Raw genomic sequence first — 17,273 nt, forward strand, 5'->3', positions numbered from 1 at the left:
CGTGAAATTGCAGTAGATATCTTGGATAACAATATTTAGGCGTAGATATGCATACACGTTATTTAAAAACTACTATAAGTGTTATAAAATCAAGATTACCCAAAGAGAAACATAATCTCCCCGTTGTTGCTTAACAGCGCATCCCTTCGTGCAATACAGTTAGCCGTTAGCTTGGAAAAAACGCGCATAAAAGAAGTGGTGTTTCAGTGAATGGTTCTTTCTTTCCTTGGCAAATCTTAAATCTACATTCTGGCTTACATAGTACACAGTATACAGGAGGGAGACGCAGCACGTTCACTGACTGATCCGTTGATGCACGGGAAGGAAGGCAGTTGATCCATTGACTCGTTCCCTCACTGATCCGTTCTCGCGATGACCTGGAAATGCAAATCACTCACTTAATGACTCGTTCACGCACACATCCGTTCAGTTGATGAAGAGGAAGTGACGTCATTTTCTTCTTCGTTTTGTTTTACGGCGAGGTGGCACCAGCTTCAATGGGCATTACTGACACCTACTGGTTGAAGTCATATGAACTGAAAAAAAAGAACGAATCACTTTAAGAAGTGATTCGTTCACTGTCGTTCATTGAAAAGTTCGTTCTTTTGAACGTATCGTTCACTCACGAGCCAACACAAGCGTTGTTGCACAAGTATGCACACTTATTTATTGCGATGAGAGTCATCATGTCTTCGTAATACTATAAACAGATTCTTTTCAATTTTTTTTAGATGTTACCTGCTGACAGTTTCGACTGCTACTTGCAGTCATCCGACGTGCTGCTGCACACCGTCCAATACTTTGAGATGTGGTCCACAAAATCCTAAAACAGATATGTAACGTGCCAGTGATTTCAAATAATCAATTTATTATTTTTTTCGAGAACTCAGATTGTTAGAAAAATTCTATTACCAAGTGGACTATTTAGATGAATAAATGGAAAATAATTAGCAAAATGGTGACAATTTATTTGCTGCTGTTTTATTATGAAAAGACTCAATTCTCCATCTCAGTTGAGTTACATTCAAGTCTGCAAATCACATTGTCTCAATTCTTTTACACTGAACACTTGCTCCTTTACTGCATTTGTAGGAATGACATACTCCAACTTCCTTTAACAAATACCTGAGGAGGATGTAGCTAACATATTCTTGAGCATCACTCACAATGCAAGCAACAACAAAGAAAATTATATAAGGTCATCCAACATTGGAAAAACAATTCAAAAGGTTGATAGCACTTTGTACATACCAACAACACAATGATTCTCTGAGCATTGTAAACTGATTCAACACCAAACTTCAAAAAAAACTGGCATTGTGGATTTAAGGATTGTTTGTGTTAAAAAAAATGCAAATAAGAAAGGAGAAAAAAGAAGCAAAAATACAAATCAAGTCATTTCGTGGCAAATATCAAGTTAAGTGGTAGAAAATAAACGAATCATCATTTAAATAAAGTAAATTATTTTGGATCTGAGAATATCTAGCCACAATTGTTAAAACAAACAAACAAAAACAAACAAACAAACAAACAAACAAACAAACAAACAAACGGCTTCGCAATGTTACAATGAGGCTGACAAAAGCACCACTTTTGTTCTCTTTCCACATACATCCATGCAGTATAGGCTCAGTCATCTTGGCAAATTATTTTCTGTTATATTTCTTTTCTAAATGCATCTTCTTTAACATGTGATCACCCCAAACCAAATGTCTATCATCACTTTTTTGCACCAAAAAATTTCATTCAAGCCTGTCTCACAGCCTGAATCAACTTAACAGTCAGCCATTTTCACTTGCTTGTGTACACATTTTCTGATCTCTTTTGAACATAAGATCCAGGAAGTTCATGAGTGAGCACTCAGAAAACATAAGTATGGCGGAGAACATTTATACCTCAAAACTGAAGCAGACGCAACACTGTGACAGAATAATTCAGTTTTGTTACAGTTGGCATATTGGATGTTAATGTAATTTCTTCAATCATTCTTCAATGAAAGTGGCTATTTCAGGGTCACAGTGAAACTAGAGTCGATCCTTGTTGAGGGGGTAAAAAAAGGACCTTTTTAGTGGTGGTGGAAATGTGGAAGTGGAATTATTGTGCCGTCTCAAAGGTACACCTCGATGGTGTCGAAAATAATGCGGCGACACAGCGGGCAGTTGTGCTGGTAGAAGGGCTGCTGCAGAAGAATGTCAGTGCAGCCTCGACACAAGCATAGATGCCTGCACGGCAGCAGCACCACCGTTTTGGCGCAGTCGTGGCAGATGACGCACATCTTGCGTTGCTCCTGCTCGTTCAGCAGCGTCAGCAAGTTCTCCGCCGGGGGGCGCCACAGCTGCTCCGCCTTCAGAGGTCTCGCCTCGCTCGATGACGCCGATGCCGGACGCTCCTCTTGGTGGTCTCCCGCCCTGCCGTCGGGCGGGTCTCGTCTGATCTCCTCGCCATCTGGATCGCCGCCCGCTCGGTTCTCCCTGTGGAGCTGCGTCCTCAGCGCCAGGCTCAACTGGCTGCTGTGGCGAGACAACTGTTGCCAGATTCTTTTCTCCAGCAGGTATAGTTGAAGCATCACCCGGCGCAGGTGCCGCAGGACGCCTCGTAATAAACGCAGAGCTGAATGGAGCGCCGTGGAAAGTCTCTGGATCGCCGGGAAGGCGTTGACGGAAGCCGCGATTCTTTGTGAGGCCTGCGCGGTGACTCCTGGGTTAAGGTAGGCTGTTGTTGCCAGCGCTATGCCGACGGTGAGCGCCAAGCCATACGTGTTGAGTATGAAGATGCTGATAAAGATGTGCAGCAGTGATGCCAGAAAGTCCAAAGCCAGCTTGAAAGGCGACCACAGGAAGGCCGACGTGCCGATCAGGCTGCTGTAGAGGAAGGTGAGGAAAGTCAGCGTGAGCTCCAGCGCCATCTGCAGCGGGCTGGAAACCGTCTGCCACACGCTGAGCACGGCCGAGTACACGTTGAGGGCGGCGATGAGGGTGTAGTTGATCCCCGTGTTGACCAGGTAGACCAGGAGGCTGATCGCGATGCCGCAAGCCTCCAGCAGCGACAGCAGCCCCCGACACAGTTGCTCCTTGCCACGGAGCAGCACGTGCGTCATCAGGTAGCCCACCATCTTCAAGCTCTCTAGAAGCCCCTCCAGAGACAGCATGAGGCGTCCCAGCACGGCCGTCGCACCTTGGGCGATGTGGGACGTTGCCTCCGCCGTGGAGAGCAAGCAGAGAAGTCCCAAGTTGCCAAGCTCCAGGATGGAGTACACGAACAATGCAGGCAGGTTGATTATAAAGTGATACACTGCCAGGACAGTGCGGACTACTGTGTGGACGAGGAGGAAATTGACGTCCAGCAATAAACAGACTGCATCGAGACATTTTCCTACAGTGGAAATGACAATGTTTACTGGTCCCATGCTCTCAGTGTGTCCGCACGTCAAAGTCCATGTTTGTTTGCATGCTCCGTTATATCGCATTTAAACCATCACGTGATCCTTTTGTTGCAACATCCTTTAAAAAGGAGGAATTATTTTACTTTCCCATTTTTTTCCTGAAGCAACGAGGTGCTGGCGACGAAGGCACAACCGGATGTTTACTCTCGAATATGAACTGAAGACTTCCGCCGTACTTACGTGGTTCGTTGGTTTTCTTTGCTTTCATTTGTGAACTGCAACGCTATCAGTTAATGTATATTTCTCATTGATGAGTTGAATTAGATCATAGGAAAGATCATTAGAGAACGGCAGAGGAGACGTTCACCGTTAGCTTCAACACGCTTCTTATCGTTGAGGAGCGCGCCATATTTGTTTTGGTCACGTCCTCTTACTACTTTCGTGACGTCATTCTGCGCCTGCGCAATATCCACTCTCCGTGAAAAAGCATTTTTAATTCAATACTATGGCTGCAATTTATTAACTAGAATAAGGAGATACTTTTATAAAAAACGGTAATAATTCATTAGAATTTGTTCAGCTAAGACACTTTGAAATATTTTATTTTTTATTTGATTTGTTTATTTCGGCATGTACATCAACAGACTTACAAGCAAGAAATTAAGAAAATCATAAAAATTATCTAGTCTTATTTGAATTTCATTTTGTGTTAGGTTTTATATGTAAATTGGAGATCAAGAAGGAAGGGGGAAAAAGCAATTTTAGAGGGTGCTCAAGAGCTACTTGGTATTTTAAATCAACTTTAGGAAGCACTATTTTAAACCAAATATAGGAATAATTTTGTGCATGGATTTTTTTCACATTTTATGGGGGAGCGAGGACAGAAGATTTCCTCCATTTACTCGACTCTACTGTATTGACACAATGTATCAAGTTGTGTTTTTCCTTATGTCATACTACGTATGCAATATTTTCCTGCTGTTATTCTTCACTCATTTCCACCAACCTGTTAATCTTAATGTCATCTGTATTTCCTTCCTCACCTTAATCTGCCTCATCCTCCCTGTCTGAGCTATTTAGTAATGAACCTTTGTTTTCTTTTCAGAGGTGGCGGTGGTGTTGTTCTGTTCCAAACCGTCAGACACATGACGAATGACATTTATTTAAGCGTCTAATGCCACAACACACTACAAGCGGCTATAAAAGGTACTTTTCTCTTGACCATGAAGCTTCTTGCTCCTTTTATGGTAGCAAACACTATCAGGTCTACATGAGCCAAACAGCCAGCTTCCTGTGTTTGTTTTGTGCAAGTTCAAATTGCTCCTTTCCAAATAAACACTTACCAAAAGGTTTGCTGCTTCTGCAGGGATTTCTAAAGTGTTTTTTATGGGCTAATGAAGTATCGGGTATCAGGTGCCCGCACTTTCACTGACTCTTTGGTGAAAAATGATGGAAGTTAGATGCACGTACACACACTGTGAAGTGAAGGCTTGATCAGCAGACTTTCCAGCTGATCGGACACTTGGCGCATCCTGCAAGCCCTGTACAGAAGAATTTGTGGTCAGAACAAAACAAGCCACCCCCAAAAAAGGGCAAAAGACTCATCCAGGATGAATCCCAGCAACCTTGACGTTTTTCCTTCAAAGAGCCTCCACGGACGACAACAGCGACGTAGCAGCGATAGGGCGTCTCACCCTAGCGGGTCATTTCCCCCTTTTAGAAGACAGGAAGTGTGTGACCTGCTCTTCCTCGTCTTTTGTCTGCTCAAGCGGCCGAGGAATTCCAAGAACTCCTTACTACTTGACCTCGAACTTCAGTGTGAAGAACTTTAGTGATGAATTTCTAAAGCTTTTGTCTTTTATGAACAGTAGCACAAACATTTTATTTTGTAAGACTTATCCGGCGGATCCTCGTGTTCGATGAGACGTACGAAAAATGGATGGCATGTAATGAATTCAAGCAGAAGTTGAGCCAGCGTGGGACCTCACATTCCATCCTGATTGCCCTGATTGGATCTGTGTCTCTCAAATGGGTAAACTGGGGACAAAATGGTGGATTAAAAAAAGAGTAATTTGCTCCTAGTTTTTCTGCCTTGACTCAAATGATGAATATGAATAACATGAGTAAAACAGTGGGGCTCATCCAGGAGGAATTCCTTTCCTTTGATCGGCCTTTCTCAGGACCTTGAGCACGTCACGCGAGCATCTGCAGGATGTTGCAGTGACTTCCTACTTGGATTTTTGCTACTCCATTTCTGTCCAGCCAGATTACATTGTGTCATGTATCCAATAATAAACTACACGAGTAGTTCAGCTTGAATGACGGTCGTCGGGTTTCGTGTAACTCAAAGCTGTTTTTTTTTTTTTCCCCAGGAGTCAAGATGGAAGTCAAAACAAGAGGGAAATCCCCAGTATACTGCTTTAAAGCATATTTTCTCCACATAAAGATATCAGTGGGGCAATTATGGAGACTAACTCCGCCCACTCGGTGTAATCATCATGGCAAAGGAACGTTCACGTCTTGTCAAAGTGTCTCTTTGTCACATTCTTCGTTGCCCTGACAGCAGTTTGCAGAAATGCTAATTCCTCTCCCACTCGGCGATAACTGGAAGCCCCCCCCTCGTCATCGTCGGGCAGGAGCAGGCACAATAGGCGTCTCTCATGATGGGTGGACAACGCCCAGAAAAAGACGCCCTCTCAAGACTGGCCTCAATGGCTCGGAAAGAATGACTACTTTTCCTCGCCTTCCTTCCTTGGGCCTTGAGCGCAACACTCAGCTTCGGTGTGGTGTCAAGCCATCAATCACACTGGGGCGCCATACACAAACAGCAACATAAGTGAGGACAGCAGGCGAGATAAATACACCTTCAAAACAGATGGGACAGAAATAATTAAATTTGGCGTTCATTTGATTCCAATTATAAAGTTGAAAATGGAGTCAATGCCACTTCAGTCAATTTGATATCAATTCTAATCAATCAAACTGTATGGATGGATGCAGGGACAGATGGACAGAATGACAGACGGATGGACTTTTACTTTCTTCCCACTTTTTCCTCATCTGCCTTTCCTTCTTTCCTTGTCCTTTCCTCCCTTATCTCTTTTTCCCTTTAATCTTTCTTCCTGTTTTTCTTATTCTTAACCCCCCTCCTTTTCTTTTTTCTTCCCCCTTCCTTCTTCTTTCTATATTTCATTCTTCCATCTTTTCTTTTGTCTTTCCTTCCTATTCATTCTTTCTCATTTGGCACAAAAAGGCAAAATTTCACAGGTAAAAAAAACACTATTTAAACTTAATTAATGAGACTGCATTTTTCCCCCTTTGTTTTACTTCCATCTTTATTCCTTCCTTCCTTCCTTCTTTATATTAGAGAACAATATCACAAGGATGATATTTAACAGAACACACTTGGGCCGTCCTGCAGGAAGTCCTGTCCTTTGTTATACATTGTCACTTATTCTCTAATGCAGGGAAAGAAAAGACACTTTGTGACTTCAGGCTCTGTCTGACTTCTGCTTTTTGCATAAACAGAACTGCTGCTACACTCCAGATTGCATTTAGGCATAAAACGATTTGCTGAGGGAGAGGTTCTCCTCCAACATGCGCTTGTTCTGTCTTGGCCTGGGAACCTTGTTGAGGAGGGGGGCCGTCCTTTTCCTGCTTCTGTTTTCCCCGTTCAGCCCCCATGACATCAACCCACCGCCCTGTAAATTCCCACATGCCCTTTCCAGGATGTATCATATTAAATTTAGCCCAAAGGCGACTCTCTTTTTGCGTGTCATACTTAAGGAATTTTTAGAGGCTGCTCTCAAATCATTTTCCCCTAGTCGGCTATTTTTTAATACGCATGGTCATTGTCGCATTGCGTGTGCCACACCTTAACTCCATGGCAGCTCATTATTTATTGACCTTGGTTGAACAATGCAGTTGTGTTAAGAATATGAAAGTGTGTGTAGCACAGCAAGACGATCCACAAATGACAATTGTTCCCTTCATTTCCGTTAAGATGGAATGTTTCAGTTTCCTTTACAATACAAAGCGCAGCTATCACAGGTGGCTCAGACAACGATGACATCTTATCGGCCTCATATTTCCATCAAAACACAAAGAGACATTGTCCGTATCTCCATGAGCTGCTTCTCTCCGATAATCTTTATGAGGGGAAACATGAATCACGTTAAAAAAAAAAAAAAAACTGAAAGCAGCATTTGACATGTTTCAGTGCTCTGTTATGATAAAATCGGAATCATTCATTCTGCAATTAGTTGGCTATTCTGAATTAGAATTTGATGCTCATAAAAATTGAGGCGGCACGACTGTCGCGTTTTCCCGCCCCCGCACGAGCGAGACAAACAAAAGTCATCCAATAAATCTCATTTGTGTGGACTGAGCAGACAAAGCATAGATTATGTGTCCTGTTGCAGGGCCGCCACATCACACATGCCACACAGGCCAGATTAGTCTGGACTCTATTTCGGTGATGGGTGCGATCCAACCAATTTGAGCATTTGTCCTCAAGTGAAGGGTGAAGGCATGCACAGTGCCATGTTGTTGGCACCCACAAAATCTCCCCGGGCTGCTCTCTCATGAACTCTTGTTTGCGTTGCTAACAAATCAAAACAAATACTGTACAGGAATAGAGCAAACAAATCTGATTTGTTGATATGAAAACAAATATTGGTGTAACACAACCCCTTGGACAAAGTGGACTTTCTAGAATCGAATTAAGTGTATAATGCGTCATTATTTAGTCTCAAGCAGGCACTGGCAAAGCATTTTTTTCCTTGGGGGGGCTGTGAGGGGGGCCAAGGATATCTCAGGGGGTCCGCAAAATATATATGTATATTTTTTTTACAAATCCTAAAAATGTTCCCTATGGAGGACAGGTGGAAATGTTGAAAGAATAAATGTTGGAAAAATCAGAAAATAGCCTAAAGTCAATTATCTGAATTTTTTGGGGGAGGCAGTGCCCCCACGGCTCTTCCTTCTAGCTCCGCCAGTGCAAGCAGGTGTTAGAGTATTTACAAGTGCTTACAGTGTCCAAAAAATAAAAGAGCCGCCGCTCCTCTATCCCTTTTGGACGCAACAGTGATCATGAGCGTGGAACGCCTTCAGAATTACAGTAACTTTGATATGCCTGGCTTCTCCATATGGAGCCGTGCCAGTCCGCTTGGCAGCCACATGTGTCAAACGCAGTGTTCCAGCACTAAAGGTCAGAGATCAACATGCACCACACATCTTAGCATTCTTTCATCTGCGTCCAAGTGCACCGACTAGGAAATTTCACACGATATCAAACAAAGTCACGAAAGGACGACTTTGGTGCCCAGATTGTTTGGCTTTACGACGGACTTTGCAGATCGTATGCAACTGATGTTGCTGCCCGTGACTCCGCCGTTCTTTTGGGTTTCAAACCGTGAAATATTTAAGATGCAGGCAGCAGTTTGATTTTAGTTTTGGACCAACCATCACGATGGACAGAATCTACAAAGCCAAGTATTGAACAAATTAGGCAACTATGCACCATACCACTGTCTGAGAATGTGTTTCGTAATATCAAACGGGGTCATGTGTTCGGCACTCTTATTCTATTACAAGTTTGGCAAACTGCAGACATATTCCGTCAGCGAAAGCCAAGACCGTGTTCACTCAGACTGTTTACCTGCCGGGAGACCAGCAGAGAGAGAGAGAGAGGTCAGCAGCATCACATACTGTACTGTAAATGATATGATGTCTTCTGGCAGGTGTTTTAACATACTTTGGACCACTTTATTCCCTGCCATGGCACCATATTAAGATCGGTATTCGGCATGGAGGCGGAGTGTGTTGATCAAGATATAAAGTTTAGTTTACAACAAGCAGAATTGATTTTCTGCCAATATGAAATTATTTTGAACACATGCAGTGGCAATTATGCTGCAGGGCAGGCGAACCATTTTTTTTTCATATTTGATTTAAAGTGCACTACCACCATCATAAATTTATAAATATACAGAAACTCACCCGGACTTGCATTTCGTAGTGCAATTCAAATCAACCAATTAACCTGTTTGCCTATTTCTTCATATTAATTTCATTTTGACTGTAAATTAACAATGAATTCATTCATTTGACTATAAATATATAAATTGAGAGACAGAAAATTCACCTTCAATGTATTTATAGTCAAATGAATTAATTATTATTTTATTTATTTCATTTCCCCCCCACACACACACCACCCTGCATGGGTGCATCCTCCCTCCCTCCCTCCCTCCCTCCCTCCCTCCCTCCCTCCCTCAATGTGTGTGCGTCTTCAGGACCACTCCATGCTACTACACCCTCCTCCTGCCTCTCTCACACACACTTTCACACACACATCAGACGGACCTCCACTGTACCGATCAACAAGCATGGACGCACGGCTCTCTGCCTCTCTGCTGGCTGGACTTGTGTTCCTCCTTCACGGCTATACGGGTGAGTGCTGGGGGGGAAAAAAAACAACAGTTAAAACCCTAATGTGGACATAGTAGAGCTTTATAGAGATTTAAAAAAAGCTGCAGATCAGCTGTTTGCCTGAAGAGAAACTTCTGTGTGACTCATACTCTTGCTTAGATTCAATTTGGGTGAAAAATGAGTGAATGTTGCTATGGCTGTTTTTAAAGTATGCAAATACATTTTTTTTTTTAGTGCACAGGCTTAGAGTTGTAAAATTGTTTTAACTTTTTTCAGACAGAATGACTTCAAGTCATGCATTTTTACAGCACATCATATTTCGCTGCTTTTGTTTTTGAATTTTAAAATTTAAAATATCACTAGCATGTGATTGGGCAGGTCAACTATAAGAGGATGTTGAACTCACTGTATAAAGTCGGTCACATAAGGTGGCTGTGTATTTTTAGCCCTTCACAGAAGTTCTCTGCTTTCTGTCAGCTCCTATCTGACCGCGGCAGTATGTTCCTCTTTCATATCAGTTGAAGAAGTTCTAAGCGTACATTGGAATACATGCTTTAATTAATTATTCACTCGACCGGAGGAAAAGTCAATGTTTCTTGCGCACATTACATCGGAAGCAAAAGGTTGTTTATTTTTAGAGCAGCGTGACTCGGAATACGGCGTTAACGACTACTGTGCGGCTTAATTTGTGTCGTTGATGGACTTGTTTGTGTGTCACATGCCGTGGATGCTCATGCGGCCTCCGCCCATCCCGGACCTTTCCTCTCGTTCAGGGTCGGACTTCCCTCTCGCCTCTTTGTCTTTGGCCACCTTTCCCTACCTCCTCCATACGTATTGTGTTTGTTCATCTTCCGTTTCGGGTCAGCCAGACTATTGTTCACAGGTTCTTACAAGTAACCTCCCTCACACTTGGTAGTCATTTCCTGGACCTCGCCTGGCTGGTTTGTGTCCCTGCTAACACCTGGACTGATTTTTTTTTTTATTATATTGAGTCATATCATGCCAAGGAATTGTGTTGAAGGGCGATGAGGTTTAATTTTACCACCATCTTGTGGTACCTAAAGGAAATCTTAAACCTTTTGGTGACGTAAATTAATTGTTTTGAAAAATGGCATCATTTGGTTGTTGTTAGTTTGTGAGGGAAACATAAGTCATTTTGTGGGTCAACATGAGTGGCCCATCTTTTGTTTCCGCCATGACATCAGAGGAAAGACAGCCGGGGTGCTGAAGCGCAGCAGCGACCCAGGACATGTTCACTTCCTGTGACATGGGCCAATCAAGCGGGGGGGCCAAAGAGCAGCAGCTTTTGACTTGGCTCATGTAAAGGGCCCCGCTGTCTGCTCTTCACAGCGACAATAAACGGCTTTGTTCTGTCGCAGCATGAAAAATGGGGGCTCCACAGATCTGGTTGATGAGTAGCACAGCAGAACGGTTACCAGTCCATGAATTCAGATTTTTCCGGAAGATTTACACACAGTTACGTGAGACGCTTTCACTTGTGACCCTTCTTGGGAAAAGTCGTGTGGAGGTCTTTAGTTCATGTTCTTGAACATAAAAGACACTTGAACTGTCTTTTACAGTATTTCTTCCTGGGAACTCTCTCAAAGCAAACTTTTTTTTTTTTTTTTTGAAGAAAACTAAAGGTATTTTATAGCCAACTATAATGTGATAAAAGTCACGTCAAAGCTGACTAATCAATTAATACTTCTCTGACATAGTCTAGCGGATGCCAGCTTTTTTGGACTATGGAAAAATGACATTGCACCTTTACCTGAATTATTTTTTTTTTTTTAGAAAACAGGTAAATGTGATATGAATAAAGTTCTTGTTGGCACACAGTTGTCGTCCGTGCATTTTAGGACATATTTTTTTTGCGATAACGAACGGCGCCCCCGGTTCCCACCACATGTCCCGTGGTCCCGCTTGTATGAATATTTGATGATCAGAATAGCTGAAGCTAACAAAGCAAATTCCTATTCACGACCCCAGCCATCTTATTTTTGTACTCATGGCGACTCACTGACATTTCGACAAATCGGTTCAACCACAACTACACACAATACTTATTATTCTTTTTTTTTTTTTAGTTTATTCTAGTATGAAGAAGGTCCACTCTAACTTTTCTATAAAGGCCTTTCTTCTGGGCTCTGATTGGCTACAATAGTGACACAGTTAGGCCTCCCCTTGCTTTGGCATCCATTTGACCGTCTGCTTTTAAAAATACCTTTCCATACATAGCTTTCAATTCTCTTCCGCCGCTCTAGGCTTTCTGTTTTTCCTGACTCCCTTAAATGAATTGTGGATGAATACCGTTCATAGCAGTGGCTAAATATAAAATGTCTTATTACTTTCAGGCATTTTAATCGCGGGATAAAGTCAGTCTTTCCAGTCTCACCACGTGCGATTGAATAATCGGGCCTATTACTGCACACTTTCAGGCATCCATCGAGCAGATTCTTGTCTGCGTGCTGAACAAAATGTGTCTTTATTCAGAGCGAGCTTTAACCCGTGTCGATGTGATCTAAGCATCCTGATTGCAACACTGTAACTCACGTGGATCCACATCAGTCTCACCTTTAAAGGGCAGACATTCCCAGAATAGCGAAATGAGAGACATGATAACTTCTGATGAAACAGTATTCAGAAAGTGTTGCTTTTTCAAACTATTATTTGCTCCCCTCTATGCTAGAAAGTGTTGTTGCAGACCACCTGCAAGCCAAAGGTTTCCTTTTACAGTCTGATGCTTCTATCGATGTGAATACTGTCCATTATCACCATTACCGGGTTCAATACTGAGCAGCGCTGGCGGCTGATTGGTGGACGCAGCTGCTTCCAGGACTTTGTGCTGTTGTCATCACTCAGCCACGGTAGTCCTATTATTGTGTACGCACGAAGCATGTCGAGCTTTTAAACAATTCGAGTCTCGATGAATGACATATTTACGGAAACGCTTGTTTTACAGTGGGAGGAAGGAAGTTGCAAGTGTTTTGTCTTACTAAACAATTAAAATTTTTATAATTCTTTTAACTGACGTCTGAACGGAAGGCCTACGATAAAGTTGCAAAATGTTTGAAATGTTAAATGTTGACACCAATCATGCAGCATAGTCACAATTATCAATGTCCAAATTTGAAATTTGATCAGATCTTTACAAAAAAAATATCAGGTTCTTTTTAATGCTAATAATGAAATATGTTTCCTTATACACGTTATTTTTTTGGGTTGAATCGCCACTTTGCAATAAATATAAATACATATGGGGCAGTGTGTGAGGGTGGTGATTATTTGAATGCATTGCTCCCTTTGCCACGACAATATAATTCCAGCTGTATAAAGCGGATTAAAGGTTACCGGGCCTCTGGCTGATAACACTTAAATCTCCAAGATGAGAGCAACAGCTGCACACACCTGGTGACTGCAAAATGCTGAGAACACACACGTTCACTTTTCGACTGTTGTGATCATGAAATCACACTAGAGTCATACTTTCTGTTAACAAAGATCGTCACTGAAGTTGATGTATCGTACCAAGCAAGGTGACTTGTATTTTACTGTACCAAAAAGTTAAATACAACTGAACTGTAATGAAAAAAAAAAAAACTACTTCACTTAAAAATTTTACAACCACTCAGGAGAGCCTCTCACGTTTCTCATGTTACATTTTGCCAATCACTGGGCTATGGAAACACAAGGCCACCTGCTTTGGACGTCTTGAATGACACCTTGGATGCTGTGTTAGCGCTAACTAGGATCTCTGTACAAATGTTACCGTCTAGAGTACCAAAACTAGAATAACGGGACAATGTTTGTCAGACTTTATAATAACAGACAGGCTCTGTTAGTGTTCGTCATGTAGATTATCGCAAAACAATACGTTTCTATCTGGTGTTTTATCTCTTTCCTGCAGCTAAATGACTGTAGATAAAAGCATGTTTTGTTTGTTTTGTGTGGAAATGTTGCCACAAGACTAAAAATGAATGGAGATTCTAATCCTGCTCTTTGTTGTTTGGACTTCAAGTTCATTGGTCACAAAGGTGACTGTAAATGACATTTTAGAGATTGTCTTGTCAAAAACACAAACAGGATGAAGTTCTGTGGTGTCTGCAGATTCTTTGAGGGTGAATGACGATACCTTTTGAAACGGGGGGGAAAGGCAGGATGTCTCCTGACATTTTTGCATTCAGAGAGTTGTTTGGTTGTTTCGCGTAGTTGGCACTGAGCTTGAGTGTCCGCTGAAAACAAAAAAATTGCGTCATTACAAAGTCTGTGTGCTCTAATAATAACGACAATAATAAAGATTCAAATAATTGAAGACTTTAGTGAGATGTTTGTGGTGCGAGATGCTAAAATGTGCACAACTGACTCGCACTTCGCTCTGTTACCTGGTCACATTTTATAAGACACATCCTGTCCTACAGCTCCCCTAGTGGTCGAGAATGATAACCTACTTTATAGTGCACCATATACGCAGCCACCCAATAGTGTATCTACCTTTCTATCCATTAATTTACATCAACAAGATAATATAAACGACAAAATACTAACACAAATGGATTTTCCAAGTGCCAACATATTTGGATTCTCTTAGCATTGTCTATTCAAGCTCCAGATCAGGTTCTCCGTTTCCAACGATATCAATGTGCTTTTTGTTCCCAGCACAGGTCAAAGTTGACTTTATAGCTCCGAGGGGAGCCAGCTGTTCCTGCTTGTCATTCACACTGACGCCGGTGCCACACGGATTCTCGGCTTTCACAAATGATGAACATTCCTGGACACTGCTTGGGGTGTGAAGTAACAAATGTAGTGGGCATTCCCAAGGAGAATGCTTGGGGTGTGCACACGGAGGAGTGGTTGCGGGACATGTGCTATAGTTGTAATGTGTGCCAGGGTGAACCCATAGCTTCAAAGTCTGCTGGGATAGACTGCTACATACAAAATCCAAAATAAGAACAAGCGCTATAAAAGTGGATGGCTGGATGGGTAAATAAAAGCAATTGTAAGATCGAATTATCTCTGAAAATATATGATTTGATCAGAAAACGCAGTGCGTGAACAAGGAAAGTAGGGACATTAGTGGAAGGCAAGTTACAAATTGAAGTTTACGGTGTGATATGTAATCCAGTATATTTATATGAGCGATTGGCTTTAGGAGCGACACTACTAAAAAAAAAGGTAAAAAAAAAAAAACTCTGCTCACAGAGCCTGCAGAATATCAACCAGACATAACAGTGCAAGGGAAACGTGATCCAAGACTCTTTTAGATGGTCCAGATGGCTGGACTTACACCTGTGTGATTGACATCATCCAGTTAAGCGTTTTCCCGGGAAACACTTTATAGCAGCCAGAACCCCCAAAACAGGCAGACAGATATTTTTTTTTGCAAAGAAGAAAGCAAATACGTGGCCGCCATTGTGTACGTTATCACGACGTGGAGACAATGTGTCAGGAAGTATGCCGCTGAGGCAATAGTGACTGATTCAACAGTCAGATTCAATATCTCGGATACATTCCAGTTCTCCCTCGACCCCCTTATGAGAATAAGCAATATTGAAAAAAGCTGTTTTGGACTTTTTTGTTTTGAACGTGGCCGTTACAGTTAGAGAGGCTCCAAATTGATACGTGAGGGGGTCCTGAGGGAGACACACGTGGAGACGGGAGTCCTGTCAGGAGGGTTTGCATCTCTGCTTAATAATGGATGTTGTTTCCCTGAAATAATGCTCCTAATGCCCATTACAATGCTTTTAACCTAATGCAGCCAAGCGGGCTGCAGCCACGGGCCGTGTGTCGACTCCACATAGTCAACCCATGTGGCTTTGCCTTGTTTAGTTACATGACGTGATTTGGACCACTTAACAGTCATGGTTTGGGCTCTTCTCCACTTAACTGTAAGGCAAACATTAAACACCACTCTTTTCTTTTTATCTTATTTTCTGATGTTTTGTGTGTCAATGAAGGCCTTTCACTTTGGTACTAAATCAAACCCGGATCACTTTGGTGGGGTTATGCCGTACTGCTTAAAATAGTTTTTAATGATTTTATAATTGGTTTTGATTTCATTGACGTGACTGAAGTGCCCAGTAAGTAGAAACAGCTGATGCGGAGCTCAAGAGATCTTTGTTTTCATTTCACTGTTACAGCTTCATATCGAGTCACATGACGTGTTTAGTATCAAACTAGTTCCGACAAGACACTTATCAACCAAGGCATGTGGTCAACATAATGACTCTCAATCATTTATTGGTATGATCCTTCCATAATGACATTTTGGTGGCAAAAAGTTGATCTAAACTTAGACCTGATCAGACCACGCCTAAATGTTGGCGGACTGCAGCTCTAACATGATTTTAATAAATTTGATTGAACCTCAGCTGACATATTAAAGTCGTCATCTTACCATTTGATCATCAAAGCTGATGAAAACATCAACACAAGTCAGAGAAACAATCTCATGGTAAAAGTTCATCTATAGTCAAAATTTTCGACAGGCAAGGAATGCACTCAAATTTGCGTTCTCATACTTGTCATGGAACGTCTCCACCGCATCACTACAATCACCCCCGTCCGAAAATATCGTCCCTGTTGGCCTTTCCCATACTTTTGAGTAATTTGTGTTATTTTACCTCGGCCCTCTCCGAAGCGGGCTCGTACGGGGACCGCGCTGTACAGTTTGGGACGTGGGAAAAAGGATGGAGTGGGCGTTTGTACCATCATGTGAACAGGCATGAGGAAGCGCCTCACTGAGATGCAATCGGACAAAAAAAAAACACACACATGCTTACAAACGCAAGTCGGCATACATTTGAGGCTAATTTATCTTTTATGAGAAAGTTTTGGATCTGGACGTGGGAATAGTTTACATGATGTCAAAAGTCAATGCGTTCACATTTTTTTATGTATGTGTGGGAAGCAAATTGGCTATTAAGAGCAAAAGTCAAATCAGGATTTGAGTTGAAAAACAAAACAATACCCTAATTAGGATTTAAAAAAAAGTCGCAAAAATCAAAACCCGAGTTGTCTTTATTGGCCAATGTTGGAGGTCTTCTGAGGTCTCTTACATCCCACGGATGTGAGAAACATTTGTCAATATTGTACAAGCGAAAACATAAATTCATGTCAACACTCATCGCCCTGGTGTTGTAAGACTTGTGACCACCCGCACCCCTCCTGCAAGACAAATTGGAGTCTGGTGAGCTGAAAAGCGAGCCAGCATCAGCACGAGCCGATCACCACGGCAGGTGGTTTGTTGAAACCCAATATGGAGTCAGATCTCCGTCAGAAACCAGAGAAGGAACGCGCTTCCCTCCTTCCAATCTCTGCTCCTGTGTGGTCCGCTCTTATTGTCGCCACTTTATTTACATTCTCTGCATCCTTGCTTATCCTGATATTGAATGGAAATCTCGGCATGTTTGCCTAAGCAAAGGTTTCTGCCAATTCGGTGCGACAAACCGACTCTTGAAGT

At 42.2% G+C, this 17,273-nt stretch overlaps 2 protein-coding genes and 1 long non-coding RNA gene across 8 annotated transcripts in view; 1 reads left to right on the forward strand and 2 right to left on the reverse strand.

Annotated features, from left to right (window-relative positions):
• The window catches only part of LOC148395388 (uncharacterized), a 26,745-nt gene continuing 9,472 nt past the window's right edge, over window positions 1-17,273 (reverse strand). Inside the window, exons 5-7 of the long non-coding RNA XR_015859436.1 lie at window positions 13,947-14,046; window positions 9,749-9,842; window positions 1-377 (exon numbers count right to left, since the gene is read on the reverse strand). This is a non-coding gene — a long non-coding RNA (uncharacterized LOC148395388). The remainder of the gene's footprint in view (window positions 378-9,748; window positions 9,843-13,946; window positions 14,047-17,273) is intronic.
• On the reverse strand, window positions 960-3,841 carry rnf26 (ring finger protein 26). 2 transcript variants are annotated; one of them, XM_088380847.1, is made up of 2 exons: window positions 3,623-3,841; window positions 960-3,372 (listed from the first exon to the last, which is right to left on the reverse strand). In XM_088380847.1, exons 1-2 carry the CDS (start codon window positions 3,648-3,650, stop codon window positions 2,108-2,110), a joined length of 1,293 nt encoding a protein of 430 aa, XP_088236973.1. In that variant the 5' UTR covers window positions 3,651-3,841; the 3' UTR covers window positions 960-2,107. The 2 variants fall into 2 exon arrangements, with proteins under 2 accessions (XP_088236973.1, XP_088236971.1); XM_088380845.1 differs by having other exon boundaries at window positions 960-3,840.
• Window positions 9,673-17,273, forward strand: part of mcamb (melanoma cell adhesion molecule b) — a 19,262-nt gene continuing 11,661 nt past the window's right edge. For all 5 annotated transcript variants that reach the window (XM_088380840.1, XM_088380841.1, XM_088380842.1 and 2 more), the window contains exon 1: window positions 9,673-9,835. In XM_088380840.1, coding sequence (XP_088236966.1) covers window positions 9,688-9,835 — 148 coding nt within the window. In that variant the 5' untranslated portion in view covers window positions 9,673-9,687. The remainder of the gene's footprint in view (window positions 9,836-17,273) is intronic.

The sequence above is a fragment of the Syngnathus floridae genome, chromosome 7 (assembly GCF_059516105.1).
Source record: "Syngnathus floridae isolate MCC-2025c chromosome 7, RoL_Sflo_1.0, whole genome shotgun sequence".
Lineage (NCBI taxonomy): Eukaryota > Metazoa > Chordata > Actinopteri > Syngnathiformes > Syngnathidae > Syngnathus > Syngnathus floridae.